At 38.0% G+C, this 27,969-nt stretch overlaps 1 protein-coding gene across 2 annotated transcripts in view; it reads right to left on the bottom strand.

The window, feature by feature from the left end:
• LOC110381084 (leucine-rich repeat-containing protein let-4) overlaps positions 1-27,969 on the bottom strand; it is a 322,306-nt gene that overhangs the window by 104,790 nt on the left and 189,547 nt on the right. For both annotated transcript variants that reach the window (XM_064035053.1, XM_021341295.3), the window contains one exon: positions 2,595-2,648. In XM_064035053.1, coding sequence (XP_063891123.1) covers positions 2,595-2,648 — 54 coding nt within the window. The remainder of the gene's footprint in view (positions 1-2,594; positions 2,649-27,969) is intronic.

Raw genomic sequence — 27,969 nt, 5'->3', positions numbered from 1 at the left:
GATATATGAACCTCTGTGACGGGTTAACAAAAATGTTAAGATAAAGAGATGGTATCGCAAAGCAATTTGTTCACTTAATTTATGACCAGATTGTAATGAAAGTTATCTCACGGGACAGTTATGGTGTTCGGTGATTAAAACTGTTCGGTAAAAATGTCGGGGAATTGTAATTGATATGTACGGCTTTAATTGTTTGGAAGTAAGCTGTGTTGTTTTACTGAATTTTTTCGACGGAATTGGGGAACTGTACGTTAAAAGGTAGGTAAGTATTATTATCAATGATTTCGTTTGGGCTGTTATACAAGCATTTGATTTTTATACAACCATATAATTTTTATAGGCATGAATAGGTCAAGCTGTCCTATATTACGTTCAAAATAAATAAAACTTCTAACAGAAAGCACTAACAGCAAACACACAACTATAAAACAGAAGACACATCGATCACTTAAAACCTCTATTCTTGCAACAACGAGAGAAAAACTATAGCTTTTAAAAGCAGCTATTTATTTGCAAACAGCTTTTAGCTGAGACTCAGTCGTGTACTCGTGTCCCCGCTATGTACTCACAACTCTCGGATTACCAGGCTGACTCGATTCTATCGAAGGGTTCGTACGTTTGTTTGTACTCCATGCTTTTGTATTTCCCTCGCTTCCATTACACTTTTGTACGCTTTAAAACTACTCTATTTCAACAGAAAAATGGTCAGCCAATACAAACCAGTAAGTGCCTGCCAACATCCTGACTGATTACACGACCCAATTTAAAAGTACGCGCTACATAATGCGTCCCGTCTTTCTTTATTAACACTTTGAAACGCTCGTCTTATAATGCTATTCATTCATTCATTATTCACAAAACTTCTCAAACAGTGTTCCAAGGCAAAGTCGGTGCACTTAATTTTGTCACTTTTCACTTTAACAAACTGAAATAAATTAAAAATTAAAGCCGACATAACATTGCTGTGCAGTCGTGAATGTTCGAAAACTGAATTATGGATGGGAGCACTAAGCTCATATTTATTATCGCGCCAACATATCAGGGGGGTCTCATGAATTTGTCGTTAAAAGCGTATTCCAGATGCGCCCTCTAAAAGCGGAAGAGGTAACATGCACCGGGGAGCGGGGAGGAGAAGCGGCTGGGTGCTGGGTGCGGGGGAGTGCCGAAACAAACATGCCACAGTGCCGAAGGCTTTCTCTGCTTGTTTGTTTGTTTTGCCTATTGTTGGCTGCCGATACTATGAATTATTCAATGCCACTAAGTGGGTATTGTACAATGAAGGTGGGGTAACATTAGTAATAGCACGAATTCACTCCAATGCCGAGTTTTTCAAAGAATTCCCCGAGCGAATTGAAACGAAATGGTAACGATATTTTTTAATTCCGCCGAGTTTGATCGTTTCGCCAAATGGAAATGCGCGAACTCTGGGCGGCCATTACAAAAATAACAACAAAAGAGAATGTTTCCAAATCAGTTTACCTTGTTCAAAATATCCTACCGGGGTTATTATAATACATAAATTCAAACAAAAGACAAGAGGAAACCGCGGCGCGAACTTAAAATCGTGGTCCGAAACTCTCGTTACAAAGTCAGGAAGGAAAAGTCCCCAAAGTTTGTCCGAAAAACCGGGAAAAACCCCGAAAATTTAAGTCCAACATTCTGTTTCCGTCGGACGGGGGCACCCGCGTAAATATTATTCGGGACTTTCTTTTATTCCCTTTGTTTTAGACGTTTTATTATTTGCGGTCCGAGGTGAGGCCAGCGAGGTGAATCAGCGCATGCTCGCTTAGGGAGGGGGATTAAAAAATAAGCCCCTACGATTTAAAACACAACAAAAAGCCAAATGGCAATTTTAGCGCAACCGAAGGAAAGAAACCCGCACAAAAATGATCTAAACAAGATTTTAAACTTTTGTCCTTTTGAAACAAAAGAGAAGTCTAATTTATGTATTTCTCTTTAGTCTTCAAAGCGAAGTAGACCCTCTTCAAAAGTAATTGACAAATTTTTTCAAATACAAAAATAAAAGGCTGAATGTTTTTCGCGTCCTGTGCGAGCGGAGTCGTCTCGCGTAATTAGTTCGCTAGGAGCGCGAGGTACGCTGGGGGAGGATCCGATACATTCCGCATCACTCGTAAACTGGGAATTTTATTCTTAGGCATTCCTCTAGGCGGGGCTTTATGAAAACTGTCTCCTTCGCACTTGACGCGAATAAAGCAAAGTAGAGCCCGTAATTCCTGCTCTTTGAGTGATATTTTGGGGATCATTGGACGGCAGATGGCGCGATATTGGACATTCTAGTTTTATGCGAAGGTCTTTGTAGAAAATGGGAACCTTTCGCAAAGGTCGTAAAACAAAAAGCCATCTGTCAAAAACTATGCGCTCAAGCAGAGCTGAGTTGAAGAGATTACGGAGGTGGAACGATTTAGAAGATTTTTTACTACCAGCATAACATGGCATCTATCCAAGCCAAGTCGGAAGTGTTACACTCAAACTTAAATAATGATATACGTTTCTTGTAGTACAGTAACTGTTAATTTCTTTAAAGAAAACAAAGCAGTATTTTTTATGAAGGTAACATATAAAAGAGAACTTACCGTTGACATGTAGGTACATGAGTCGTTGCAATTGTGTGTACTTGAGTCGGTGCTCTGTAACAAAATAAAAAATATCATTAATTAATGGTACCTTAATATTTTATCATAATAATTATAAAGTACAGAAATCTATAGTCTGCAATTCTATCAAACAATATTAACTATGGTTTGATTTGAAAAACATCGATTGCAAGTTGCACCTCAAGCGTGTAAAATATTCTGTTCAAGGATAAACTGGGTTAAAGTTAGTTTATGTAAATTATTTACATAAAAGCAAACACTGCACATGTGTAGGCGAGAACACGTGTATCATAGAAACATTGTAGATTTCTATCTATATCGCAGTGACGATGAATTAGTTAAACTACAACTACATAATTTAGTAAAGAAGAATCATTTTTTTGTTTCCATGTTTATTTGTACCCTAAAAGCTCCGAAATTACTGAACTGATTTGAAAAATCTTTCACTGTACTTCTCGACTTTATCTCGGTACGGGCAGTTGACAGTCCCACTTGACGAGAGTGAAATCGCGGTAATACGACAAGTAAGCTATATTTTAATACAAATTTACTTAATCTTACAGGAAACCAACTAACACATTACAATCGCGACAATTTTCTTCTTAAACTAAAATATAAAGAAAATAGAACACAAAAACGTAACAAGCACCATTAACCCTTTCTCAATCAGGGGTAGAATTTGTCAATGGAAAGAAATGGAAGGCAAAGGTCTGCTTTGTCAGACCAATGGTCTGAAACTGTAACACCTGGGCTTGTCGAGACGCTGTAACATGTGAAAGTAATTTATTAACTTACGTCTCGCAAGGAAAAACGTACAATATAGAAATTCGAAGGAAAAAATAGGAGTGTTCTTTTATTTGAGAGAGCAAATTTTTTTGGTCGAATGTACCTACAGGGTGTGCAAACAAAACGTGAGCCTTTTATCGTTAAAATAAGTTAAAGGCAGTGGAAGTAAAGGGATTTTTTGGGGAATAAGTGTTCTTAGTTATTTGTGTTATATTTTATGTAGATTGGAAGAATATGTCAATAAACATAATGGTTTGGAGTGAGTACCTGAAATGATACATTTATTTCAGATGTGTGCTTATTTTTTTTGTATCATTTTGATTGCAAACAGGTACATAATATTTATTTATAGTTTTGATTCGGTTTTATCTCTCTCGGTATTTAATTGTAACCTATACCGATTCATAATAACGTAAAGAAACAAAAAATCTGACAGTCAAGTAAAATTTTGTTTGTATGTGATTTGAACAAACAGAGGTTTAATCATTTAATCATATTTACAAACCCGTTACAAAAATCCTTTGTCTGAGAAAATGTCACAATTAATCCCCTGATCCAAATAAATGAAATCTAATTTGTCCAAAAGCCCATACGAATAAAATTGTTCCTTTATTGCTCGTATAATCATGTCACCCTAACCCTGTATTAAAATCATTAAAAAAATATATCCATTAACAGTGTACATGGTTATAAATAAATTATGGGGTATCCACGCGTTCGGGAGTGTCCGGGGTGGCCATATTTCACGGCTGGGCCTGTCCCGCGAACGTGTCGACACCTTTTTGCACTTTTTTTGGGATACTTTTTGCGCAGCGTGCGGACACATGAGCGCGAACGTGTCTGTGGCTTTTATACCGTTTTTAATAGATAAATAGCTTTGTACTTTGACGGACACGGGAATTTTAATAATAGCGACATAGATACTCCGTTGTTACGTCAGATATGGCTGCACAGCTTTTTCGCCTTTTTTATCAATTATTCGGTGCGGGTTTGTGAGTGGTGAAAACTGGTGTATCTGATATTTTTCGCTGCCAGGAAAAGTCAATTGAGGAAAAAGTTTGTTGTTGCGTCCGTCCGTTGAATTCATTCCTGTTGCTACTCGAATATGAGTGAGTTTTTTTTTTTATGAATACTAATGGCTTTTTTGTGTGTTTTATTTTGCAGATGTCTTGATTATTGTGTAATTGGTTATTTGTTATTTGAGACTTGCAAGTAGCCAGCAGTTTAAACAAATTTAGTTTTCGATGAACTACAATAGCCAAGCCCGGTTTAAACTACATAAAACCCAAGACACTAGTATTCACAGTATAATAGTAGGTACACATTATCCTATTCATACTGTCATTCAATACCATCAAAATCTTTTATAACTCGCCAAAACGCTACATTACAAACTGAACAAAACATTATAAAAAAAACAGTTCATATTTCACGTTTATTTCAAACGAGAACGAACGACATTGCCATTCATTCATTCATTCAGTATTTAAACAAAGAGTTTCTAAATAAACACGGCTAAACATTCCATTCATTCGCTCATTTGTTCGTTCGTTCATTAGAGACAAGGTTGAGAAAAATATCCACCGTGTAATTAGTGCACTCGTTGTTAGATAGAATGACGGCTTTCGGAAGTGACTTTTACTAAAAGGTTCCGTAGATTCTTGAAGAAATCGGACGATATTGTTGTTTCACTTTAAACCTCCTTTCAAGCCTTTAGCAGCAGTATTTAAGCTTTGTTTTTCTTCTCAAAGATTGTCTGCTCAAGATATTTGAACTTATGCTTCGATACAAAATGTATCGCAAACAATATTTGATTCTGTCAATGCCAGATAAATAAAACAACAAGCGAATATCAGTTGTCATTTAAATATCAATTTGCTTGAAGTCGTTTGCACAAAAATGTTAACTTAGAATTTTGCCCTCAAAATGACCAATTTGCACTAACAGCCAAAGTGACAAAAAAAGTGAAACCTACATTGGTATCGATATATCATCAAAGTTATTGCGAAATCGATCGCAAAAATCTGACGAATCGAATGCAGTTAGAAAATATCGGTGCGCTGTACAATTTGTGTGATGACTTTGAAATTGCTCCAATATGGCAGACGAACGAATATTATGCAATTTTATAGTGAACTTGAAGAAATGTTGGTGAGAGAAATATTTCTACTAGAGTAGAGGTACCTGTAATTAGGATGTTTTTTGTTTAAATTATTAATTTTAAAGCGTCGAGGTCTCTCCATTTCGATAGATAGACATTTCAGTTGAAGATCCATTGACCTAAAAGGTTAAGTGGCCAAAAAAGAGACGTATAAATTGTTTACAGTAAACAATATTCATAATGTTGACAGTAACAAATGAGTTTTTTCCCACGGATCCCCAAAAACTGGCAAGTGTGAATTCAAAAGCGCTTTGTACAGTTACCATTATGCCTGATTTATATTTTGGAGCCGTCAGTCCACACAAACACGTATTCCTTCCGACGCGACGGTGAAAAATGATCTCAGTGTTGCCATGTGCTATTGTGGCATCCTCCACTCCCGCATTTTAGAGTTGCCAGAGGTGAAATTTAATTGTACCTTGCTTTTGTTGTTTGTGATGTTCGGTTTTTTAGTGGCGCTGGAATTGTAGTGTTGTTTGTGTGCTACCTTTATTATAACGGTACTAATCTATTTGTATTCTAAGATCTAACTTAAAACTTCAAAGTTTTAATTACGGATTTTAAAGATTAATTAATATCAAAACTTTTAAGTAGCATAAGATTCGTACTTTAAACTAGCAAGTTTATGCAACTTAAAATAAAGTTTTAATTAACTAAGATCAACAACAGATTTCATGCTAATTCTATTGAAGCTAGTTCTGAATCTAAATCTTTAAAGGTAAACTTTAATGCTGAAAGTTTAACCCTAACACCGCCACGTCGGTCGCGATTGCCGCGAAACTAAAATTATTTGTGGGGTTGAAACTCTTGCCGGTTATGTTGGCATCGGGAGACAAAGCGTTAAGCGCTGAGGTAAAATCTATTAAGCGATAATAGCGCTTTGAGCGGGCGCTGAAGGTGCGGTGGTGAGAACTTGCGTCTAATTGGCAGCGAACAATGGAGAGCGCACAAAGCGCGGTAATGGCCAGCCGACATCTTTACGCGGGTACCGACTACCGATTGACAGATTTCTGATCTTGGAGTTTCTTGGGTAAAAGTACTGCCCTATGATTCCTAGCAAGTTTTAATAACAGACTCCTATAACAAAGTAGGCTATGCGAGCGGTTTCACCCGCGTCCCGTGGTAATTACTTCAAATAAACAAGCTCTTCAGTTTTAAAATATTAAAACCTAAAACTCATTTAACTATTCTCGAGCCCTCTAGGCAACATCTCGAGTCATTTAACCGCCATTTCAAAAAGCTAGTTAATCCTAAATTATTATACTACAACTCAAAGGAAGACATTGCTAAGAAACCGAAACGCCTAAAGAAACGTCTAGAAACTAAAGCAAGCGTAGTGATCAAAGCCTGTTCGTCTCTGTACTAAATGCCTATGCCCTGCGGTGGGACAGCAAAGGAGTGCCTTAGGGACTGTCCGAGCTAGTCTATGCCTACATGTTCATTTCAACTGTTTGTTTTACTACAATAGAGACTTAATCATTGGTACTGTTTCTGCCTAAATGTTGGCCTAGTTGGCGCAATGGTTACCAAGCCAGACTGCCGCAGAAAGGTCCCGGGTTTGATTCCCGATACGGTTAACTTATGTGTGATCAGTTTGTTGGCAGTGGTCTGTACGTGGTGCAAGGTGTCCCGGTCCTGACAAGTAAGCTGCTATCATCTAACCATCTTCGTTAAATATTTTCAGTAGATAATTAATTATTTTTGAAAAAATGAAAATGTAAAAAGCTTGTAAGTGCTCCCGAAAAATATCACCTCTATAACGTTTTCTAGAATCGTCACAAAATCGATCAGGCAATCAAGCGTGCCGCGGCAGTATGTCACCCACTGCGTATGCAATCCGGTGCAATCCGGTGCGCTCCGGATTAGCACAGGTTCGATACCCGGCTATAAATATCCCCACTAATGCTACTGACACGATCTAACATACGTTTGTGTTGCAAGATTGCAAGCGTACCCCAATTTTGGGGGTTTTCTAGTTCAGATTACTGGCGTGCAAATGGGAACACCTATTGCGAGGTGCGATAAAACGGGAGGGGGTGATTTGCTATCGTGAAAGGGTGAAATGGGGGCTGATTTTTGGGAATTTATTTTTTAATTTTGTAATGATAACTAGCTTCCACCAGGCGTCCTAATATTGAAATATTTTTTCAAGTTGGTTCAGTAATTCCTGAGATAAAAAAACACCCTTTAGCTTTATAATGATTGTTACTTGTTACCGATATGACTGAAGGAAATATACTTGTGGTAGAAGTTCTCGCATGATAGAGTTATGAATTTAATCGGTAAATATGAGGAGTACCTATGTGGTGAGGCAGACTCAGAGGGGTAGTTATTAAGCGGTCAGCCCCATCCGCACTTGACCTCAATCTTAGTACCTATGGTCTGTATGTGATCTATGAGATGAACCCTTGTATGCCGTACAGATTCTGATATACGCGAGACACAATTGATTTTCTATTGTCTGATAACTCTTGGCGTACTAGAGGTTTTAAACTAAGTGCTAAGGCCCAATTTAATTGTCGTTTTCTTAAAACAATAATTGTTTACCATATTTGTCATTCATGTCAACTTAAAACGTTGTTGTAAGAAAAACGGACATTTAAGTTGTGGATGAACTTTTGTCTTATTCTGTGATTCAAAAAATTTCCACATAAGTATCTTCAATTAGTGGTTTCCCGCGGATTTGCCTGCGACCCTTGGTACCCTCTTACAAAGCATAACTTGAAGTCTGTTTCTCAAAATTACGTAATAAACTCCACTAAGTTACCACTTTAGAAATAAATATAATAGTAGGAAGTAAAACAAAATCCTTTACATAAACACATATTCATCTTCTGCACATCTATTTCTGAACACCTCACTTGTTTGTTTGTTCGTTTGTTTGTTCCTCGTAATCTTGTGTGACAAGAACAGTGCTCCTTGATTTACAGTTGTCTTAGTTTATTACCGGCACTTATGCTCCTTAGACTTTAAATAGCCAAACGACTGGCTTTCAGCACTGTTTGAATAATATTCTAAGACGTATTGCAAGTTCCATGTGTTTACGACTTCACAAACAGTTGGTTTTGTCTGTATTTAAATTCTCTTGAACTATGCAAAAGTGGTTTATTTTTGTTTAATTTTAGTAGGTATCCTGCTCATCTATTCTTCGTCTCCTCTTCTAAATATACAATGTGTCCCGGGGATAAGTGACCGCCCGAAATTTTTTGAATATTTGTACAAAATTAAGGATAATTTCATTTATATTTTTGAAAAAAATCATTAAAAAAATTTTATTGTCAGGCCTGTTAATAACAGGCTTTGCTCTTTTTTTTCAAATTTCAACTGACTGTATTTTTGCATTCGTTTGAAATAGCAGCAAACATTGTTGTGAGCTATTGTAGGAAATATCATGTAGTTTATTAATAAACTAGCTTCTGCCAGCGACTTCGTCCGCGTTAGAGTCGGACTTCGTGCAAAGAGAGAAAGAAATAATAAACACCAGCCCCTCCAATTATCTAAATCTATGCGTACCTACTACTACTTTAACACTAGAAAGACCGAAATTTTGAACTACCTACAAAGACCAAGTGGGGTCAAATGACTCATTCATGGGTTGTAATGTTTTATTCGTGTATTATGGTTTTAATTTTTATTGATTAACATCTAATAGAAAATAAAAGAACATAATAGTAATTAAACATCCATTACGTGATATAAAAATGAAAAAATTAGGCCCATTTTCGATGTTTTAGCTCCTTGTTTACATTACAAGAACCACACAAAGGCTCTTTACAACTAATACAAGATTTGTTGGTTTTGTCTGCATTTTTGCACGTAATAATAATAATCTTCCACGCCGATTTCGGCAACGGCGACCACTTCGACCCTAATGGCGTGCGTGTGCTCTCATGTGGCTGGAGTATCCAATTTTGTGCGTGAAAGTCCGCGCACACTGCGGACATGTCAGGGTACCAGCCACAAAGTTGTAGTTGATAGCTACAGGTGGTCGAGCTTTCAGCTCATCTCGCTTGGCATCCAACTCAGAAAGCCGGCGTGCTTCAAAGTCAAAGACTCTGGCTTTAACGCGGCTTCTCCAGTCTCTGCGGTTGGATGCCAGATTCTCCCACTGAGACGGTTCAATGGAACAGCTTTTCATGTGGCGCTTCAGCACATCCTTGTATCGCAGCAGCTGTCCGCCACGTTTCCGCTTGCCCTCCTGCAACTCGGAGTAGAGGATGCGCTTGGCCACTCTAGTATCCGGCATGCGCAGTACATGCCCGCACCAACGAAGCTGTCTCCTCATGAGGTATGCTTCAATGCCACCTACATTGGCTTTCCTCAACACTTCTGTGTTACGCACACGATCAAACCAACGGATATTTAATATTTTGCGCAGACATTTGAGGTGGAAGCGGTCTAGTTGCTTGATGTGGCGTCGGTACGGTGTCCATGTTTCCGCTGCGTAGAGTATACAAGGCAACACAACTGCCATATACACAGAGACCTTTGTGGATATCTTTAGGTCATGGGAGCTGAAGACCTTCTTGTCGAATTTGCCGAAAGCAGCGGCTGCAGCACCAATTCTGCTATTGATTTCGGCGTCAAGGTCGCACTTTGATGTTATAATGCTCCCCAAATATCGAAATTTATCGACCTGCTTCAGCACATCTTCACCAAGCATTATGGTCAGTTCTTGGCGTCCGTGATTGTCTAAAGACATCACTTCTGTCTTTTGATGCTGATTTTAGACCAAATGTACAGCACTGCTTGTGAAGGTTCGTGACTAGCTGTTGCAGGACTTCAGGGGATTCAGCCACGAAACAGAGGTCATCTGCATACATAATGTCCTGTATATGTGCATAGGACACCTTTGTGGTCGCCTTGAGTCTATTCAGATTGAAAAGTTTGCCGTCAGTCCGATAACGAATACGAACTCCTTCAGGAGAAGAAGTCAATACTTCCCGGACTACAACTGCGAAATATAATGCAAACAATGTGGAGCCAGGACACAACCTTGCTTCACTCCACAGGTGACGGAGAAGAAGCTCGATTGGTCATCTTCAACCGCTACACAACATTGCATGTCATCGTGCAGGAGTCGCAGGAGTCTTATGAACTTCTCTGTACACCCCAACTTTCTCAGTACCTTCCAGAGGGCCTCGCGAGGACGCAGTCAAAGGCTTTTTCCAGATCAATAAAGCAGAGATACAAGTGCTGTCCCTGCTCTCTACTTTTTTCCTGGAGTTGACGGACTGCGAATATTGCCTCACAAGTTCCTCTGTCTGGTCTGAAACCAAATTGGGTTTCCGGCAGAATCTTTTCAGAGAGGTTCCTGAGGCGGTTTAGAAGTACTCTGGCGAAGACTTTTCCTGAGACAGAGAGCAGTGAAATACCGCGGTAAGAACCACATTCCGACCGGTCGCCTTTGTTCTTATAGAGAGCCCTGACGCGTGATAACTTAAAAGTTTCAGGAACTTGTTCTTTCTCCCACATAAGCACAAACATTTCCCAGACGCGCGAATGCAGTTCCTCGCCGCCGTACTTCAGAAGTTCACCTGGTATAAGGTCTAGGCCAACCGCACGCTGATTTTGCTGTTGTTTGATGGCACAAAGCACCTCATGTTTAGACAAGGCATCATCCAATTCTTCTGCTATTTGAAGTTGAGGCAAACTGTCTATGTAGTGTAGATCAGCTGTTCGATCTACATTAAGTAGCTTATTGAAGTGTTCTGCCCAACGATCTAACACTTCATTTTTGCTTTTCAGCAGACTTTTACCATCTAGCGACTTCAGTGGTACCTTTATGAAGTTGGTGGTACCCAGGAGATTGCGAATTTCGCTATAGAAATCACCGAGCTGATTACTATCAGCAAGCGACTGGATGTATTGAGCCTTGTCTTGCCACCATTTATCTTTAGTGTGTCTCGTGAGTTTACGCAACTCACGGTCACTCTCTCTTATAAGTGCGCTGTTATTACTGCGCTTGAGAAGTTCTCGGTGTTTGGCAATAGCTTTAGAAAGAACTTCGTCGTTCTCATCAAACCAGTCTTGCTTGCGTTTACTTTTTAGACCTATGGTGTTGATGGCTACGTCAAGAATGGACGACGATAAAGCGTTCCAGTCTGCATCAATATCACCGGTACTTTGATAAGAGTGTATATCACATGCCAGCGTTTCAGCGTATTTGCTTCGGGGTCCCGGATGTTTGAGTTTCTCAATGTTTATGTTCTGAGGCTTTTTCCTGCTAGCCCTGAATGGTCGCCGAAGGCAAAGACGCAGTTTGGTGACAATTAGTCTATGGTCCGTCCAGCAATGAGCACCGCGCATAACACGAGTGACTAGGACCTGAGAGATGTCTCGCTGCCTCGTGATGGCATAGTCAATGAGGTGCCAGTGCTTAGATCGTGGATGCATCCACGTAGTTTTGTGCTTAGCAGCAAGGCGAAACATGGTGTTTGTGATTGCAAGTTGGAATTGAGCACATAAACTAAGCAGCAACTGGCCATTAGAGTTGATGTTGCCTACCCCATGTCTACCCAAAACTTTAGGCCACGCTTCATAATCTCGACCAACTCTAGCATTGAAGTCCCCTAACAAGAGAATCTTTTCTGTTCGGTATTTTATGGAGACATTGTGTAAGTTCTTCATAAAATTTATCCTTGATGTCGTCAGAACTACCTAGCGTCGGTGCATAGACACTGATGACATTAAGGAAATTGTCACCGTCTAAGTGAAGGCGCAATGTGGTTATACGGTCCGAGATGTGGATTGGACATTCTTGAAGTGTCTTCACAAGATTATTCTTGATCACAAAACCAACTCCCGACCTTCTTGGTTCTGTTGCAGCAGTGCCCTTCCAGTAGAAAGTGTAGCCACCGCCATGCTCGACTAGCTCGCCCTCATCGGCAAGGTGGGTTTCGCTTACAGCAGCTATATCAATGTTGTAGCGGCGGAGTTCTCGAGCAACTATGGCCGTTTTTCGTTCTGGGCAGGCGTTTGTCTCCCGGTCGAGAAGGGTGCGAACATTCCATGCACCAAAAGTCAGTAAAGGTGTTTTACGTTTATTACTATTGCGTCGACCACGAATAAAAAGATGCGGAAGCAGCCGTGGTTACTGCTATCCAAAGAGTGTTTGGGGTGAGCATTTTTTTAGGGCACCTTTTCTAGCCCCCTCCCAGGCTGAGCAAGGAAAGCAGTGCTCCCCTAAAAAGGGCTGCTTTGTCTCTCTGGGTGCTGCCGGATTCCCTCTGTCCCCCCAGCTCAAAGAGAAAACGACCACGGCATGTACTCACACCCCCAGAGCCGCTAGTGTGCAGGTCTCAGACAAAGCTCAGGTTGCATCAGCCCGAACCTCTCTACCTCAACCTATCGCCACTAGTCTTCGCCAAATCGGGGTCCATTATACGGAAGCAGTTAGATGCGCAGGATATATTATAGTGCTCAAACATACGCGCAAACGCAAGAGCACTCTCTCGTCAAACATCCCTTTATCCGATGGAACGGTGAACCGCTACGATCAGAGAGATGTTAGATGCAGCAGTTTGACATACGATAACACGATCCCTATCGCTGCCTCTAGGCCTTCCTGCGATGCCTCGGTGTCTTGCCACCAGTGGTGGTCTGCTATTTAGCCAAGACACAATTTCGGGGGATTTCCGATCAGGCTTGGGAGATGTTGTTACCAAGCGCCGGCGCCGACGGTAGCCGCCGCGCTACTGACTGCACTCGCCGCCGTGCTCGGCACTGTGCACGACACTGTGGCGCCCTCCAGCGGACACGCCAGGTACTGTGGAGAGCCTGCTCTCGCACACGTCCGCACGTAACAATGACGTGACACTGTTTTCTGTTTTTGCTACGGTCTTCTTCAGGCTCTGGAGTATGCTATTATCGGGCTGTGAAGTACCTAGACGGTGTCATCAGGGAGTGGGTATCTCGGGAGATAAACTCCCTTGCCAAGTCAAGAATGACCTTTTTTCTCTGATTTTTGTACAAAATCCAGGAATTAATTGCTGCCAAATTCATAATATCATGAAACACTTGTAAGGGCCAACGAGCAGAAGGTGCTTTGACACTATATTTCTTGGTCATTTGATCAATAACGTCCAGGTACTCCAAATTTCGTAGCATTGTAAAACTTCACCGTGTTCGGCTTCTTTTTTGCTTCTTCTGGATCAACAAATACATAAGAGTGAAGTAAACTAAGAATCATAACTGATTTTGAAGGTTTCCCTTGATAAACTGTAAGTGCGCAGGTTTCAGAGTTGTGAATATGTGTTTCATATAAACTGAGGGTTGCATTTTTTTATAGTAGCTAGAATATCTCTTCGTGTTTTGTTTACCGTACCAACTATTGATGTACGTTTTTCAATCAGCTTTTTGATAAACTTACACTGGTAAAAAAAAATCAGTTGTTATATTTCGACCACTATTCAAGTATGAGTTCATTAGTCGCAATACAACGCACTAGCCTAAACTTTGATTTTGTGGATGGCCTTCATCTCTTCCTAAAATGTCCTAAATATGGGAAACCATTACACAAGCACTTTGAATTATTGTCAATGCAAATATTTTAATTTAACTACCCACAATACGAGTATATTCAACGAATTTACAAAGCACGCACGTAGTGCTGTCAAATGACCACTGCGGTCTTTCTAGGTAGATGATAATTTTTCATTCGTATTTATCTTGCTATCGGTATCGACACATCAGAATAGTGTAAAGAATGACGAAATATTAAAAGTCATAAAACCACAGTGATTTCAATGCTTTGGTTTTGAAAATATGATTGATCAAAAACTTCATTGGGGTCATTTGACCACTCTGGTCTTTCTAGTGTTAAGAAATAAAATGTAAACTATTAATAATTTGTAATTTGAACGAATATTTAAACACTACCAAAATAACTAATAGGTACCAACCTATTTTATAAAATAACAACAAAAGAAAGTTAAAAATAAATTATTTAAAACCTAAAAGTCGCGCAATAAGGTTGAACACTCTGAACGCCTATTCGCATCAATCGCACCAAGAGCCAAATATTGTATGAAACTCGCGCAGCCACCGCGGCGACAGATGCCCAAAAATGATCCTTATAGCGTGATTCAGTATTCACGCGCGATGGCTTATCCGTTTTTCGTGTATAACTTTGGTGTTTCTTCACCGATTTATATGAATCTTTTTTTAATGAATAGGTAATACTATTAACTATTTTTGATTCGTGTGAGTGAGAGTGTTATAAACGTAATAGTAGACAAATATAATCAGAAAACTCCGAACTGCTAAGCTACCGAGAGAGTTTTACGTGTTATTATGTTAGTCAACCATAAAAGATAGATATATACTGTCATGGGATATTTTTTACATAATTTTTACTATATTTTTTACATGGTTTCTGTGTAGCTGTAACCATTAGGGTTGCACACGCGACGGAATCTTAAAAAATGGAGTAACTTCTCCCGTTTTCCCAACATTTACCTTCACTGCTCTGCTCCTATTGATCGTAGCGTGATGCAAAGTATCCTATATCCTGCCCAGGAGTATGAAGAATCATTGTACCAAGTTTCATTGAAATCCGTCAAGTAGTTTTTGTTTCCATAACGAACATACAGACTGACAGACAGACAGACAGACAGACAGACAGACAGACAGACAGACAGACAGACAAAAAATTTTCTGATTGCATTTTTGGCATCAGTATCGATCACTAATCACCTAATAGTTATTTTGGAAATATATTCAATGTACAGAATTGACCTCTCTACAGATTTATTATAAGTATAGATTAAAAGAAAGTGATATTATCGGGGCATTTATTGGACTTATTTTGAAAAAACTGAAAAAAAGGCGTTATTTTCTTTGAATTTTTATTTTCTTTTTTTTCTAATCAAGGTTTTATTACATTTTTGTTATGTTTGATAATTTTTATTGATAAACTATGATGTCGGCTAGTCAATAAAGAAAAAAGAATTTAAAAAGATGTAAAAACTTAGGAAATATCTTAAAAAAACTGCAGCACGTCACAGTATTTACTAAAAATCATTAAAAAAAAACCAAAGGCGGTAAGTCCCAAATATAAAGGAAATTATCCTTAATTTTGTACAAATATTCAAAAAATTTCGGGCGGTCACTTATCCCCGGGACACATTGTATAAAAAAAATTATGTCACATTTCGTTGTAATTTTATAACTCTTTGTTGGGACTATTTAGTGGTTTATGTGAAGTTCACACAACATCCGTCGAGTGGTTTTTCATTTATCACGTAGAATAGCACGTACCGGGCTGAAAGTTTTCCGTGAATTAGGGTAGTGTCCAGGGTCGAAATAATGAAATAATATTTAGTCCGCTTTTTAGATAATCAAAAAATATTGGATACGTATTTTTTCTTTTTTTAATTAAACATAAAATGACAAAGATAATACACTTCAAAAATTAGGAGTGGGGGCCTTTTACGTCACAGTGTCCTGAAAATTGTAGCAACTTGTGACGTCACACTCAACTTTAACACGCTATATCTTAACAAGTTCTGATCCAATTTAAAAAAGAAAAAATATGTATCGCTTAATTTTGGACAATCTACAAGACGGACTAATTATTATTTTTTAGGAAACTACCCTATTGCTGCAAAAAGTTTGTTTAGTAAACACACTAACCGACTTTTCTCGAAACATCACAAAACAAGCTATTGTTTTTCCACGTAAATCTTTCACTCATCTCCTGCAACCGAATTCTACATTCTACATTCCTTTTTGAAAATGCATTCGCCCACGAATATTCCTCTTACCTGTTCCAGTTTATCCTAGCACGTCATCCCGACTGATTCCTCCATTATGCTATTTCGCACACAACCCGTCAAGTGCGAATATTCGGGAATGTTCGAGAGCGTTCGATCTGCGTTCGACATCGCAGCTGATGTGTACTATGCATAACATCGAACGACAACGTTATTGGTTCCGTTTCTATGGGTGATAGTGGATCGAAAATCAGTATGGTAAGTTGTTGAAATGTATTTTTAGGTAGCGTGTAATAGTATAGTAAACTAACTGTGGATTTCGATAACCTATCCGTAGATTTTCTTACTAGAGATCGTAATCTGACATTATTTGTAAGGCCAAATTCTGTCACTCGTAATAGGTCATTTAATTACTCAGCTAAAGATGGTAGTTGTAGGTGTAGGTAATCAGTACATAACGATTAACATAATCATTAAAATGGACACGTCCAAAAAACAGATTTACCGAGCTCATCTTAAACTATTAAATATTGTATTCTATAGTAAAACAACGAAGAATTCAAAACAGTACCGTGTCTGCGCCCACTACATCAAGCTCTATTGTTCATTCTTTTTCTTCCTACTCCTACTCGAGTAATGGCTACCTTTGATAGCTGTCATCAGTATTGCATGTTACTATAAAATATAGTTATACATGGATGTAGATATCTTAAGAGTATGCAAACTGCAGACTAAACAGTTGGCCGACAGTTGGCCCGATGATTTTTTTAAACAAAATCTTGACACCAATCAAAGTTCTCAGTCGATCTGATACTGGCTAGATACCTGATCTTTGTAATGTGCGTACAACTATTCATCTTATCAAAGTTCTCAGTCGATCTGATACTGACTAAACACCTGATCTTTGTAATATTCGTACTACTATTCATCTTCATACTGATTGATTAATAAGCCCAACGAACTATCGGCCGACTAAAAGTTTGCAGTCTGCGAGGGCTAAAGGATCTTGTGGGCAGCATCCATTGTAATGATAAGATCAGGATATCACAGTGCGATCTCCTTTGAAGCCTTACAGGAGTTGTTATTGCAAAACGAAGGGTTTTTCGCTTGTTCATAAAGTATGGTTAAGGAAAAGTAAATGCTGAATTGAATTATTTAGTTACTTTTTCTTCTGCAAAGGTAACTAGATGATAGCAATATATAATCATCATCATCAGCCTTTTTAACGTCCCACTGCTAGACACAGGCCTCCTCTTTTTTTGATGGAAAATGATTAAATGATCCCACTGTGGGTGCAGCGTGAGGGAGTGTAAGACTCTTACTGACTAAAATCCACTATGTTCCTTCTTAAGCCCTTTATGTACCAGACCCGCGGTAACTAGAACAGGCCTCTTCTCACAAAGAGAAGGATTGAGGCGTTACCATCACGCCTTACAGCATTGTTAGATATTTTAAAATCTTTATACTTAAGTAAGTATGTACTTTCATTTTCTACATTGTAGAAATATGAAATATTTACTACAAAACAAGCCTTCCTAGTCAACGCCTCACCTCTTTGTTGAAGAGATTTTCTCGTTTAAGACCCATTCAGAATACTTAACTTTGTTGTAGTTACATAGTTTATTCTAAAGACGTGCCCACACTTCATCGTCTCACCACATTGTACATGATTTCTCCAGGAACTTTACTACTTTCGTGAGTAACTGTTTTACGACCTGAACATTAAGTTCATTCAGAAATATCGCAATAAACACACAATAATGAATGACACAATGTGATTTTCCTCGGTTGTAGTGGTTCCTACTCATAATTATATCTACATTGCGGTTTTATTTAAACCGTTAAATGGTTTGGTGGAATTAAATTTTCATTGTACATTAATGTTTATCGCTACTCAAAGAGTTCGCCATTTTGTGAAGGAGAATGGGCGAAAAATAACCAACGCTTTAATTTATGAATATCGTAAAAAGTGTTGCGATGTTTTTTGTTCGCGTAATAAAAATCTAGGTTCAATCGATTCGGTGAACGATACCCGGATATTGGTACATCGTATCGGCGCGTAAATTAAAAATTCCGGAAACGGAAGCAGCAGTATTATCTCATCCTATTTGCTCAGTTTTAGCGCACAGTGTAATAATACGAATTGCACTGCAAAATAAACATCGTGTTTTGGAGCAATATGTACGTACCGGCTTTGTTGTGCTATCAGAATTTGATTTCAAAATTGGATTTACTTGGTATTTGTTGAAAATTCAAACGAAACTTACTAAAAGGAAACCCAATATTAAAAAAGACATTCATTATAAATCAAAGAAGCCTCATTCACCAACAAATATGTTTAAGCTGGAAATGTCAAACCACAATTTACCTCCGAAAGACGTTGTAATTCATAAAAATAACGAACTAGAGGGAACTCATTATAAAAGCCACAAAGCATTATCGTAATTTGAATAAAAACCGTGCCGCGGGATGGCGGGCTCCACTTTAATATTGCGAGTGAGATGGCGCAAGGAAAATATTATTATATTAAAATTGTCAGGCAGGTGAAAACTCACCCGGGACCGGGCGATCTGATACCAGGCACACTCGCATGTACCGCGACTTTAAGTCGCAAGAATTTTTACTCGTTAAATATTCAGCGCTCAGCTGTACCATTCTCAAACATAAAGCTATTACGTTAATGGTTAAAAATTTGCATGTTTCATAAAGTAATAACGGGATTAGTTCGAGATTAAATCATCAGAGGAAACACGTGTAATAATAACTTTCTGGGATACGTATAACGTTGGTAGATAATCCTCGTGGTGTGTTTATTTTGCGAGCATTTCATAGTAATATTGGCTTCGTGGAAATCGGGATCCTAATTCGAGCACGAAATATATTCCGCGTTCCTAATCGCAAGTGCACGCCAAATATAAATCAAAATAACTGAACGTTTCGTACGGGTGTATTCAGTCGCGCGCCTCACTTCACTTTATTTCACCGAGTTTTTCCTTTGCATAATATTTTCCTTTCTCCGTTTTCTTTTTATTGATCTATTCAATCGCTAGAATGTTCTTAATGTGTTTTTTCGGTTCTCCCGCGCTTGAGCTTGTTTTATTATAAGAAAATACACAGATTATTTTCATAGATGACAAGAACCTTTTAGTCAAATATTTCCGTATGTACGCGCCGAGAGTTTGTTTGTGGAAATCTCGAAAAGCGTTCGACCGTTTTCGATGATTCTTTCACTGTGAGCTTAATATGTGTGTTGACTTGCTGTATCACCGTGATTGCATGTTAAATAGAACACGGCTTTAAGTAGTTTATAGTGAACGAAAAAGCAATAAATTCATGTCACGGTCGACCTAATATAATTGGAAATGAAAACAGTAATGTTTTACTAACGCTAGAAAAACGTAACAGAAAAGCAGTTTGTTTGGTCAAGCTCAGACATAAATATTACTTGTTCATTTTCATAATCCTGTATCGCAGGCTATTTTAATATATTCGCTAAACATTGTCGTAATAACGCGGAGATAAAGCTAGGGAGAATAAAATAATAAATGTATAGAGATGATGAGTTAACAGCAAGAGTAGCGTGTGGTTGACTAAACGTTGTTCACAATAAATTATACTAATGAGTCGGTAACACAATAAAACCTAATGAAGATATAATATATTCGTAGTTGAGGAATATATTACGATTGTTGAACGTGCATAGCAATGGCATTTATGAGTATAGTGGGCGGACGAGATGTCGCCGACATACGAAGACTTAATACTTTAATTCGTTAGAAAAATCTTCATAATTCATCACGATTTCTTTTATAAGAATTGAACTTTGTGTAAATGTTAAATGGCTATTTAGAAATTGTGTATGTTAATGAATTGCTTCTAAAAATTATCATCGACTAGGTTGAAAAATCTTTTGTGTTGTTGTTTGTTTGCTATCTTTTTTCTTGCTATTTCAAGAGCCTTTTCCATTACAAGAGTGCGAAAATAGAACAGTTATGTTTTACTTAAAACTAAAGCTATTTACTTCATCAGAAAAATCTATTTCGTTAAACTAAACCCCAATAACACTTAGATTTAGGCGTCTTTAAATAGAAAACGGTCTAAAATATTGCAAGAAAATAAAGCTCAAAACGAAAAAGTAAATGAAAAAGAAAATTTCTAATACTCTTTGTATTAAAAAGCTATTTTGGTAGAACTATTTACTGAACTATTACTTCGGTATATTATTTACACAACTCTCGGGAGCAGATAAGCTGTCGATAAGTTCATTCGTTCGTTCACGTCATTCATTCACATGTCACTGAGGAATGAACGATTGTATGAAATTCTGAGGCAATTTGCAGTATTTGTTGTTGGCATTTTCTGAAAATCTTCACTTATCATGTAACTGTGTAATTTTTTTGATTTTTATAAAAACTGAATTAACCATTTTTACTTAAATTAAGTCTCCTTTCTAAGTTTGTATCCAAAAGATTTTTTCTATCTTATAAAAGTCATGTAGTTAGTAATATCTCAAAATGAAAGGCCTTGTTCAAGTGTTATTATATGCTAGAATCTTCTTGAATTTAATAACAGCGAGCGCAATAACGGGTACGTTATATGAAAAAAGTACAATCCCATATTTTAATAAATGCGCTTACAAAACTACTCTGAAATCACAGTTTATATTCAAAAGCAAAATTCATACAGCACAAACATTTTTCAGTTACATTAAAACACATTTCACCTCACTATTCCCGCATAAAATCCCGGACTCATAAAAACAAGTTTAAATAATTACGTTCCGTTTTTCCCGATGTCACCCCGGGACAAGAACATCCTTCTCGTACATTATAGTGCAACTCTTTCAGCTAAACACGTCCCACAGATAACATGGTACGACTGCTATTTATACAGGGCGAATTATTACTAACATTACAGGGTGTTCTAAAGCAGAAACTACAAAGATCACGTAGCCCTGAGTTATGCGAGTAATTCACACCTGTGTTTAGTCAACCTTTGTATTATGTGATACGTCATGTTTGTAAGGGCACAGCTGTTTGATAGTGCACAATATATGGCGGGATTCACGTACAACTTGCTACGGTATAAATTGCGCCTAGTGATGTCCCATATTAAGACAGAACTATCGATAGATTCGCCACTATAACAAACCACGACACTTGAACCGTATCTCCCTCGCGGCACAAACAGCGATCCTTAGCTTAGTAAAATTTAATTAAGAACATAATATAACGGCTAGCGAAAGTCAGGAGCCAAGGCATCTCAAAACACGGCTACTGATGATAAAGTCTGTGCTTCGCAACTAATCTCAAAAGCTGGGTTCTCGAAGCTATTGTGCAAGACGTGGAATAAGCCCCTGCTCTGCCGGCCCCCGGCTAAGTGGGGTATAATGGTTGGTTACCAAACTAATCCATAAATCCCGTCTTGACTTGGTGTACCGACGTTTGAGGATAGTAGCCACTTAGTTGGTGTGGCTAAGACGCTTTTTATTTGGCGGTCTTAGTTGTTTGTTTTGTTGTGACTGCTATTGTGGTTCAAAGATCGAGAACAGCGAATGGACAGAAATAGTATACTGTTGTTTGACAAGGAAACCCTAACGCTATAGACTCAATTTATATTCGAAATAAAATTATTTCGTCTCATAAATCTTTGCGAGTCAATACTAATTCCCTTTTCGAAACATATTTATAATTTATAAATATTCAACGAAACCACGTGTGGCAGGACCACATAGCAAAATTATATTCAGAATTTAAAACGACAGTAAATAAAACGATAAAATATTCAAAGATTCAAACAAAACCTGTCAGCCGATCGAATCGAGACACCGGTATCGATAACTCATGTTGCACGTCACTATAAATCAACGCGACCTTCACCGATAGTGATGCCCACGTACTAACTAGTCGATAAACTTAGTCGATAAATTCACAATTCTTGCACGGTTCGTTTGCGAAACCTGTGACTTAAAGCAACGTCTCCCTCGCATTTTACGTTTAGAAAGTTATTGGGATTCTCGTCAGACATAGTAAAATTGAGAAAGATAATACGAGCCGTCGTAAAATACCTTAAGGTCTATCTTCTTCGAAGGAAATTTCAGATTTATATTATTTAGCGATGTAAGGATTCCTTTTTACAGACGAAAATAGAATTTGCGTCAGAACATAACTGACATATCGATGTTTTTGTTTATCGTATCACCTCCCTATTTCCAATACATTGTTAGGAATTTTGCAATTTTTCAAACTGCCGAGATGTCATCGCGACACTGGATATAAAACTATCGAGTCTGAGTGTTTGTAGATAAAAGTTTCCGATTCTTTTTGTGACGAAAAAGCGCACGATTTCGACTATTTTCATCATTCGATCTTTATTGGACATGTTTTCGTAATTGGGACCAATATTTCGTTTCAGTTGCCTAAAAAGACGACAGCAGAAAAAACGTATGATGTATGTAGCCCTCTGAATATGCTAAAAAGTTGTCTAGATATTTAGCATCGTTAGTGTGCTTTGAATTTCTTCCTTTCAATTTTCTGCCTTTTTCGTAGTTGTACCTTCAGTTATTTATGTAACATCGTTATATAGACGCTACATGAAATATTATTTTCAGTTCATAATGTTCTACTGTAACGTTGGTAAGCCACTCAAATAATTGTTAAGCTATTAATATAAAATAACATTGACGAGCAAGTGTTAATAACTGTCTAAACTTAGATCTAATATAATAGGACGATTTGCTAGACTTTACAGATAACCCACAGTTGAATAAACTAACCGAATTCGCTTAACCTAAAATCGATTGGCAGAAGCAAAAACATTTCAAACACAAACCCAACCTCTTTCCATATTTGCAATAACATAAATTTTTATTTGGGTCATTTTATACCGTTCCGAAATAATCAACCCGCAGAATTTGGCCGATTTCTAAACTCATTTGGGTCCAAACGGCGTGCGACAGTCGTTGGGACAACGAGTGTTGGACTCAAACGAGAACGCACCGAACTTTATCGTCGATATATTGAAAGGAATCATCATCATCGTTTTCCATAAATAGTTGTTCGTCGAGTGTAATGGTTCTCGATTAAGTGGTTTCTATACAACACCAGTATCGTGTTTCTTTTTTTTAATCCGATACTTTTTTCTTGTAATTTATTCTAAGTTTAGAACATAATCAAAATGAAGATTGTTCATTGTATACTGTAATTGAGAAATGTTTGATAGCTCCACTTTCAAGAGATTAACGATAACGGACCAATATCAGTACTAACTAGTAAATCAAGTCTTATTGAACAACATTTAGTTGTAGAAACCAGACAAATCGCTACTAGACCGTAGGCGACAGGCTAGCCAGCGATAACTCGTATAATATTCCTAACAGTAATAGTGTATTTACTGTATTGCAAATGGACGATAAAAGCGACAACGATGCCTGTTTCAATCTTACAGATATTGAATGTAGAACAACTGAACTGATATTGCAGCACGTGAAACAAATTGCATAAGAGTTGCTCGATGAAGCGTAACGCGACAGTCAAGTCCAGCTTCCAACTAATTTGGCACTAACACAAAAGACAATCTTAACTAGCAAAATTCGTAGTCTTTGACTGAATCTCAAATCAAATGAAATCAAATAGTCTGTAAGATAAAATCAAATATTTATAACAGTTGGCATGGTTCCATTCGCTTTGGAGTATTCGTGGTACGGCCACATTTGCATCGACGTAGATGGCCCGTGATTTTGTTCGGTGCCACCCGGAGGCCTGATTAGGAAAATAATCGGATTTATCGGACGAATGGAGAACCGCTGACAAGCACTAAAGGGAATTGTAGTAGCTTTTTGGGGCTTAGGTAAGGTAAGTATTATATTGGGAGGCCGTAATCATTTTTTCAGCGTCACCTAAAATAGAAGATGAGCCGTTGAGATTTCATTTATAAAAGACAGATCTTTTTAGTTTTAATAAAATACCTCCCAACTTCATATACCTAAGTACTCAACAGACAGACCCACGAGACAATAGTATACAAACGCGGAACAAAAGCGAACATGTCATTTGCAGTAGTCATAATAGTTGAGTTAACCCTACCGCTGCGATGAAAACATCTGATTATGTAAATGCACGTAGTGTCGTGCAAAGTGCGCAAGAGTCGCCGACGTAATTGCTTGTTTGGTTGGAGATGCATTTTAGGGTTATATAGGACTGTATTTACAATCCTATATGGTTTAATTACTACACTAGTTTTATAAAGAGGATTTTTTTGTATTCTGAAGTCTCTGTAACTACTCAACTGACATGGAAAATTCTTGCGTTACGAAGCTACTTACACTATCCTCAGGAGACCGGGATACGAGTGAAACTGCAAAAAACAGCTTGTATTTCATAGATTGCAGCATATTGGCACAGGTTTCCGATAAACCATATTGGGTATATATGGTTTATCGGAACACAGTAACACAATCCGCAATACACCTACCTGTACCTATAAAGTAGGTAAATATTTTCTCAGAACTCAGCAGGTGTCCATCACACATACCTACTTCCATAGTATTCCCCATAAATAATATGACCTATAGGCAAATATCGACTTTCTCTGTTTAAGAGCCCTACGGAGCTGTTTAATGAACCATTAAAATGTTATCTTCGTTTGAAATCTTTTCCTGGTTATGTCTGTTTGTTTACCGTCGATATGTTGGCATTTTAGGCAGTGGATAGTAGAAATTTATTTAGGTACTTAAAGAAATACTTAGGTTTTGGGACACCTTGAAAAAAAAAATGAGTTTGAGACTAACTTTTTTGACAGAATCGTTCATTTCATGTTTTTGATTGATGACGCTCATGAAAATTCTACCAAGCCTCTCATGACTGCAAACTTTCTCACTTTATTGAATAAAATCTTTTCTTCCTTATACTCAAACAAAGAACCCATTAAGAATTAACCTTTTCTACATTATATACCTTTCCCACTAAATACTTAACCTGAGCTACAATAATTCCTCTCATTTAACTACATTCCGACTCAAGTGTATATTTTATTTGATTCCCCAGCTACAAACACAAATCTCCTCTTAGCAGTTCTACAATGAGTTGTAAAGGGATCCAGGCGACGCCGCGGGGCGCGCCTAGTCTTACTATAAACAAGCTGTGCTTGAGACAGCATGTACCAATAAAGTGGGTAGTTGTATCCTGGCTCGAGAGTCTCGAATGTTCTTGTAAATGCGTGTGACGTAGGTTCCGTAGATATTTTATATGCCTTTTTTTGTAGAGAGAAAAGTATTTATATTGTTTGCAGTACATATAAACTGTTTATTTTAAGATAACAGCAATTAATATCATGGAAGGAAATCATTTGTTAATATAATGTGATGTTTGATGATTAGATATTTTGTCCATGCCTAATATGTGGTCTTAATAATGTTAATTAAATAGATAATGAACAATATACAGAAAAAAACAATAATTTATTAATTTTAGTATTCCATGCCAATAAAAGCAACAGGGTTTTCGATAACACACAATGGATCTCCACATTCTCCACTAAACATGAAAAAATTGGCGGCAAGCCAGTTAAGGTCTAGCCTTACTAGATACAAGACGCGATGTATTACACGGGACGAAGTCTTTATAGTTCTCTAAAGCACTATCCCGAGTAATTTAATATCGACAATAAGACCAAACAGTAAGTTTTTTTACTAAAACAGATCTAGGAATTATCGATATATCTATCTTCGTAAGTATCGACCGTCCCCCAACTCAATTCATACCGGTTATATCTAGTTTATTCGCGAACTTGAGCCCATAGACGGAATTTATTTGAATGAAAATAGGCGGTGTAAGTGTCCCATTGATTTTATTGCGGTGCCCGTGTTTTGCCGCGGCAGTTACGGGTTAATGGTGCAATTGGATTTGGAACAGTTGAACGAAACCGCAACGAGCCGTGGCTCGGTGACTTTTTACTTATATCTATTACCCGGGTTTTTCTGTAAAAACTTTGAAATAAAGACTTTTATAATGTTGTAAAGTGGGGCACGAGCGTTGAGAACGTTGTCGATGCTATTAAGTTGGTATAAAAACTACGTTTTAGACGACAAAAGCACGCTAGCGGAGGGTTAATCGCGCCATTGGAGCTGCAGTAATCGCGTTCTGTTCCGCGCAGCGTTTTGCCGCGCGACTCAACGCTCGCCGTTCCGTTTTACATGGAGCGCTTATTTTCGTGTAGTGCTGTCTGTTGCACTCGCTGTGTAAACGGTCGTACGGAAATCGCAGGCTTTGTTTTTGAAATTGGAACTCGTGTTTTTAAATGTGTGAATAACATTTTAAGATGTTGCTGAAACTTTTCTTTGGGGTGTAATTGGCCTGTATTTTGCACGTTAACAAAATTCTCCTTGCTTGTTTTAGAAATAAACTTTTTACAACTGCCTAGCTGTCGGGGTCTCGGGTTCGATTACTGGGAATTGCAGAAGTTGCTTTGTGGAAGTTGGTGATTGATCCCATCGGGCTATGAGAGTGAAGGAATAGTGAGTGCACCTGTGTCTGCACAAATGCTTGTGCACTATAACACGTCCTGCGCAGTTGGCTGATCCTTACACGAGAACAGCCACCGTGATCGATAATCAGGTAGGAGCACATCATTAAATATACTTTTATTTACAAACGTACCTCAAAAGACCGACATATTTACCGATGTTAAATCAACCTACTTGTGACGTAAAATAAAGGTCATGTTCCACCAGAGCAAGCACGTACTATTATTCTCTGTATGTGTACGTGATTTTTACCCGTTTCCTCGATGTAGCACTAATATAGTTAATGTATGTATTTCTAACGTGAATAGCGAAGGAATAACAATGTTTACTTCCTACGTCGTAAATATACTTGGAGCAATGTATAGCAATTTATTTGTTTGCTTATGTTTGTTATCTGTTTTATGGTTCGTGTTTTAAAATTGGTTATTTCGTCAATTATTATAAAGAAAGGCAGTTTTGCTGGGGTTCCATGAATCGGTTACACAAATAAATGCATGAAGCTACTTATTGCTATTTATCAACCTCATAATCGAGTAGGTATATTGTTTAGCTGAATTTATATTTTTTTCCTTAACAATTATACTTAGTTACTTTCGAAATCCATATTTAATCGTACCTTAGATCTATTTTTATTTCAACCCACACCTTCTACCAAAAATACACACAACATTAAAAGCTCAACAGTACAGTCACAAAGAAAACTCTTATGTCGTACCCATACAAATACCTACAATGTACAGTTATCAAGTAATTTTCCACATTGTGATTAAACTGCGCGTTATCGAGTGCTCAATCGATTCGCTGAAAGTAGGTCGCGGGTACATTCGCGCACAGTATTGTTACCGTACATTCGTACATTCCGTCTTTAATTAAGAGGTATGTACTTTAAAAGCACGATTATGCACTACGGTTGAAGTTTTGTGTATCGGTTTTGGAATTGTTCTTATTTAAATGTGGCCTATTCAAGTCAAAAGTTTGTATTTCATATAGATCTATTACAGGTGCTTAATGTCGTTTTCATTTACATTACAGACGCTGGATGCAGGTCGCCTCCAACAGGTATCTGTGGAGATCTAAGGGGGAGGCCTATGTTCAGCAGTGGACGTCCTATGGCTGAGATGATGATGATGATGACAGGTGCCCAAAGACTTAAGAAACGTCAAGCTAGTT

Source organism: Helicoverpa armigera, chromosome 6 (genome assembly GCF_030705265.1).
Source record: "Helicoverpa armigera isolate CAAS_96S chromosome 6, ASM3070526v1, whole genome shotgun sequence".
Lineage (NCBI taxonomy): Eukaryota > Metazoa > Arthropoda > Insecta > Lepidoptera > Noctuidae > Helicoverpa > Helicoverpa armigera.
Note: the sequence above shows the minus strand (reverse complement) of the source record. Positions and strands in the feature narration are given on the sequence as shown.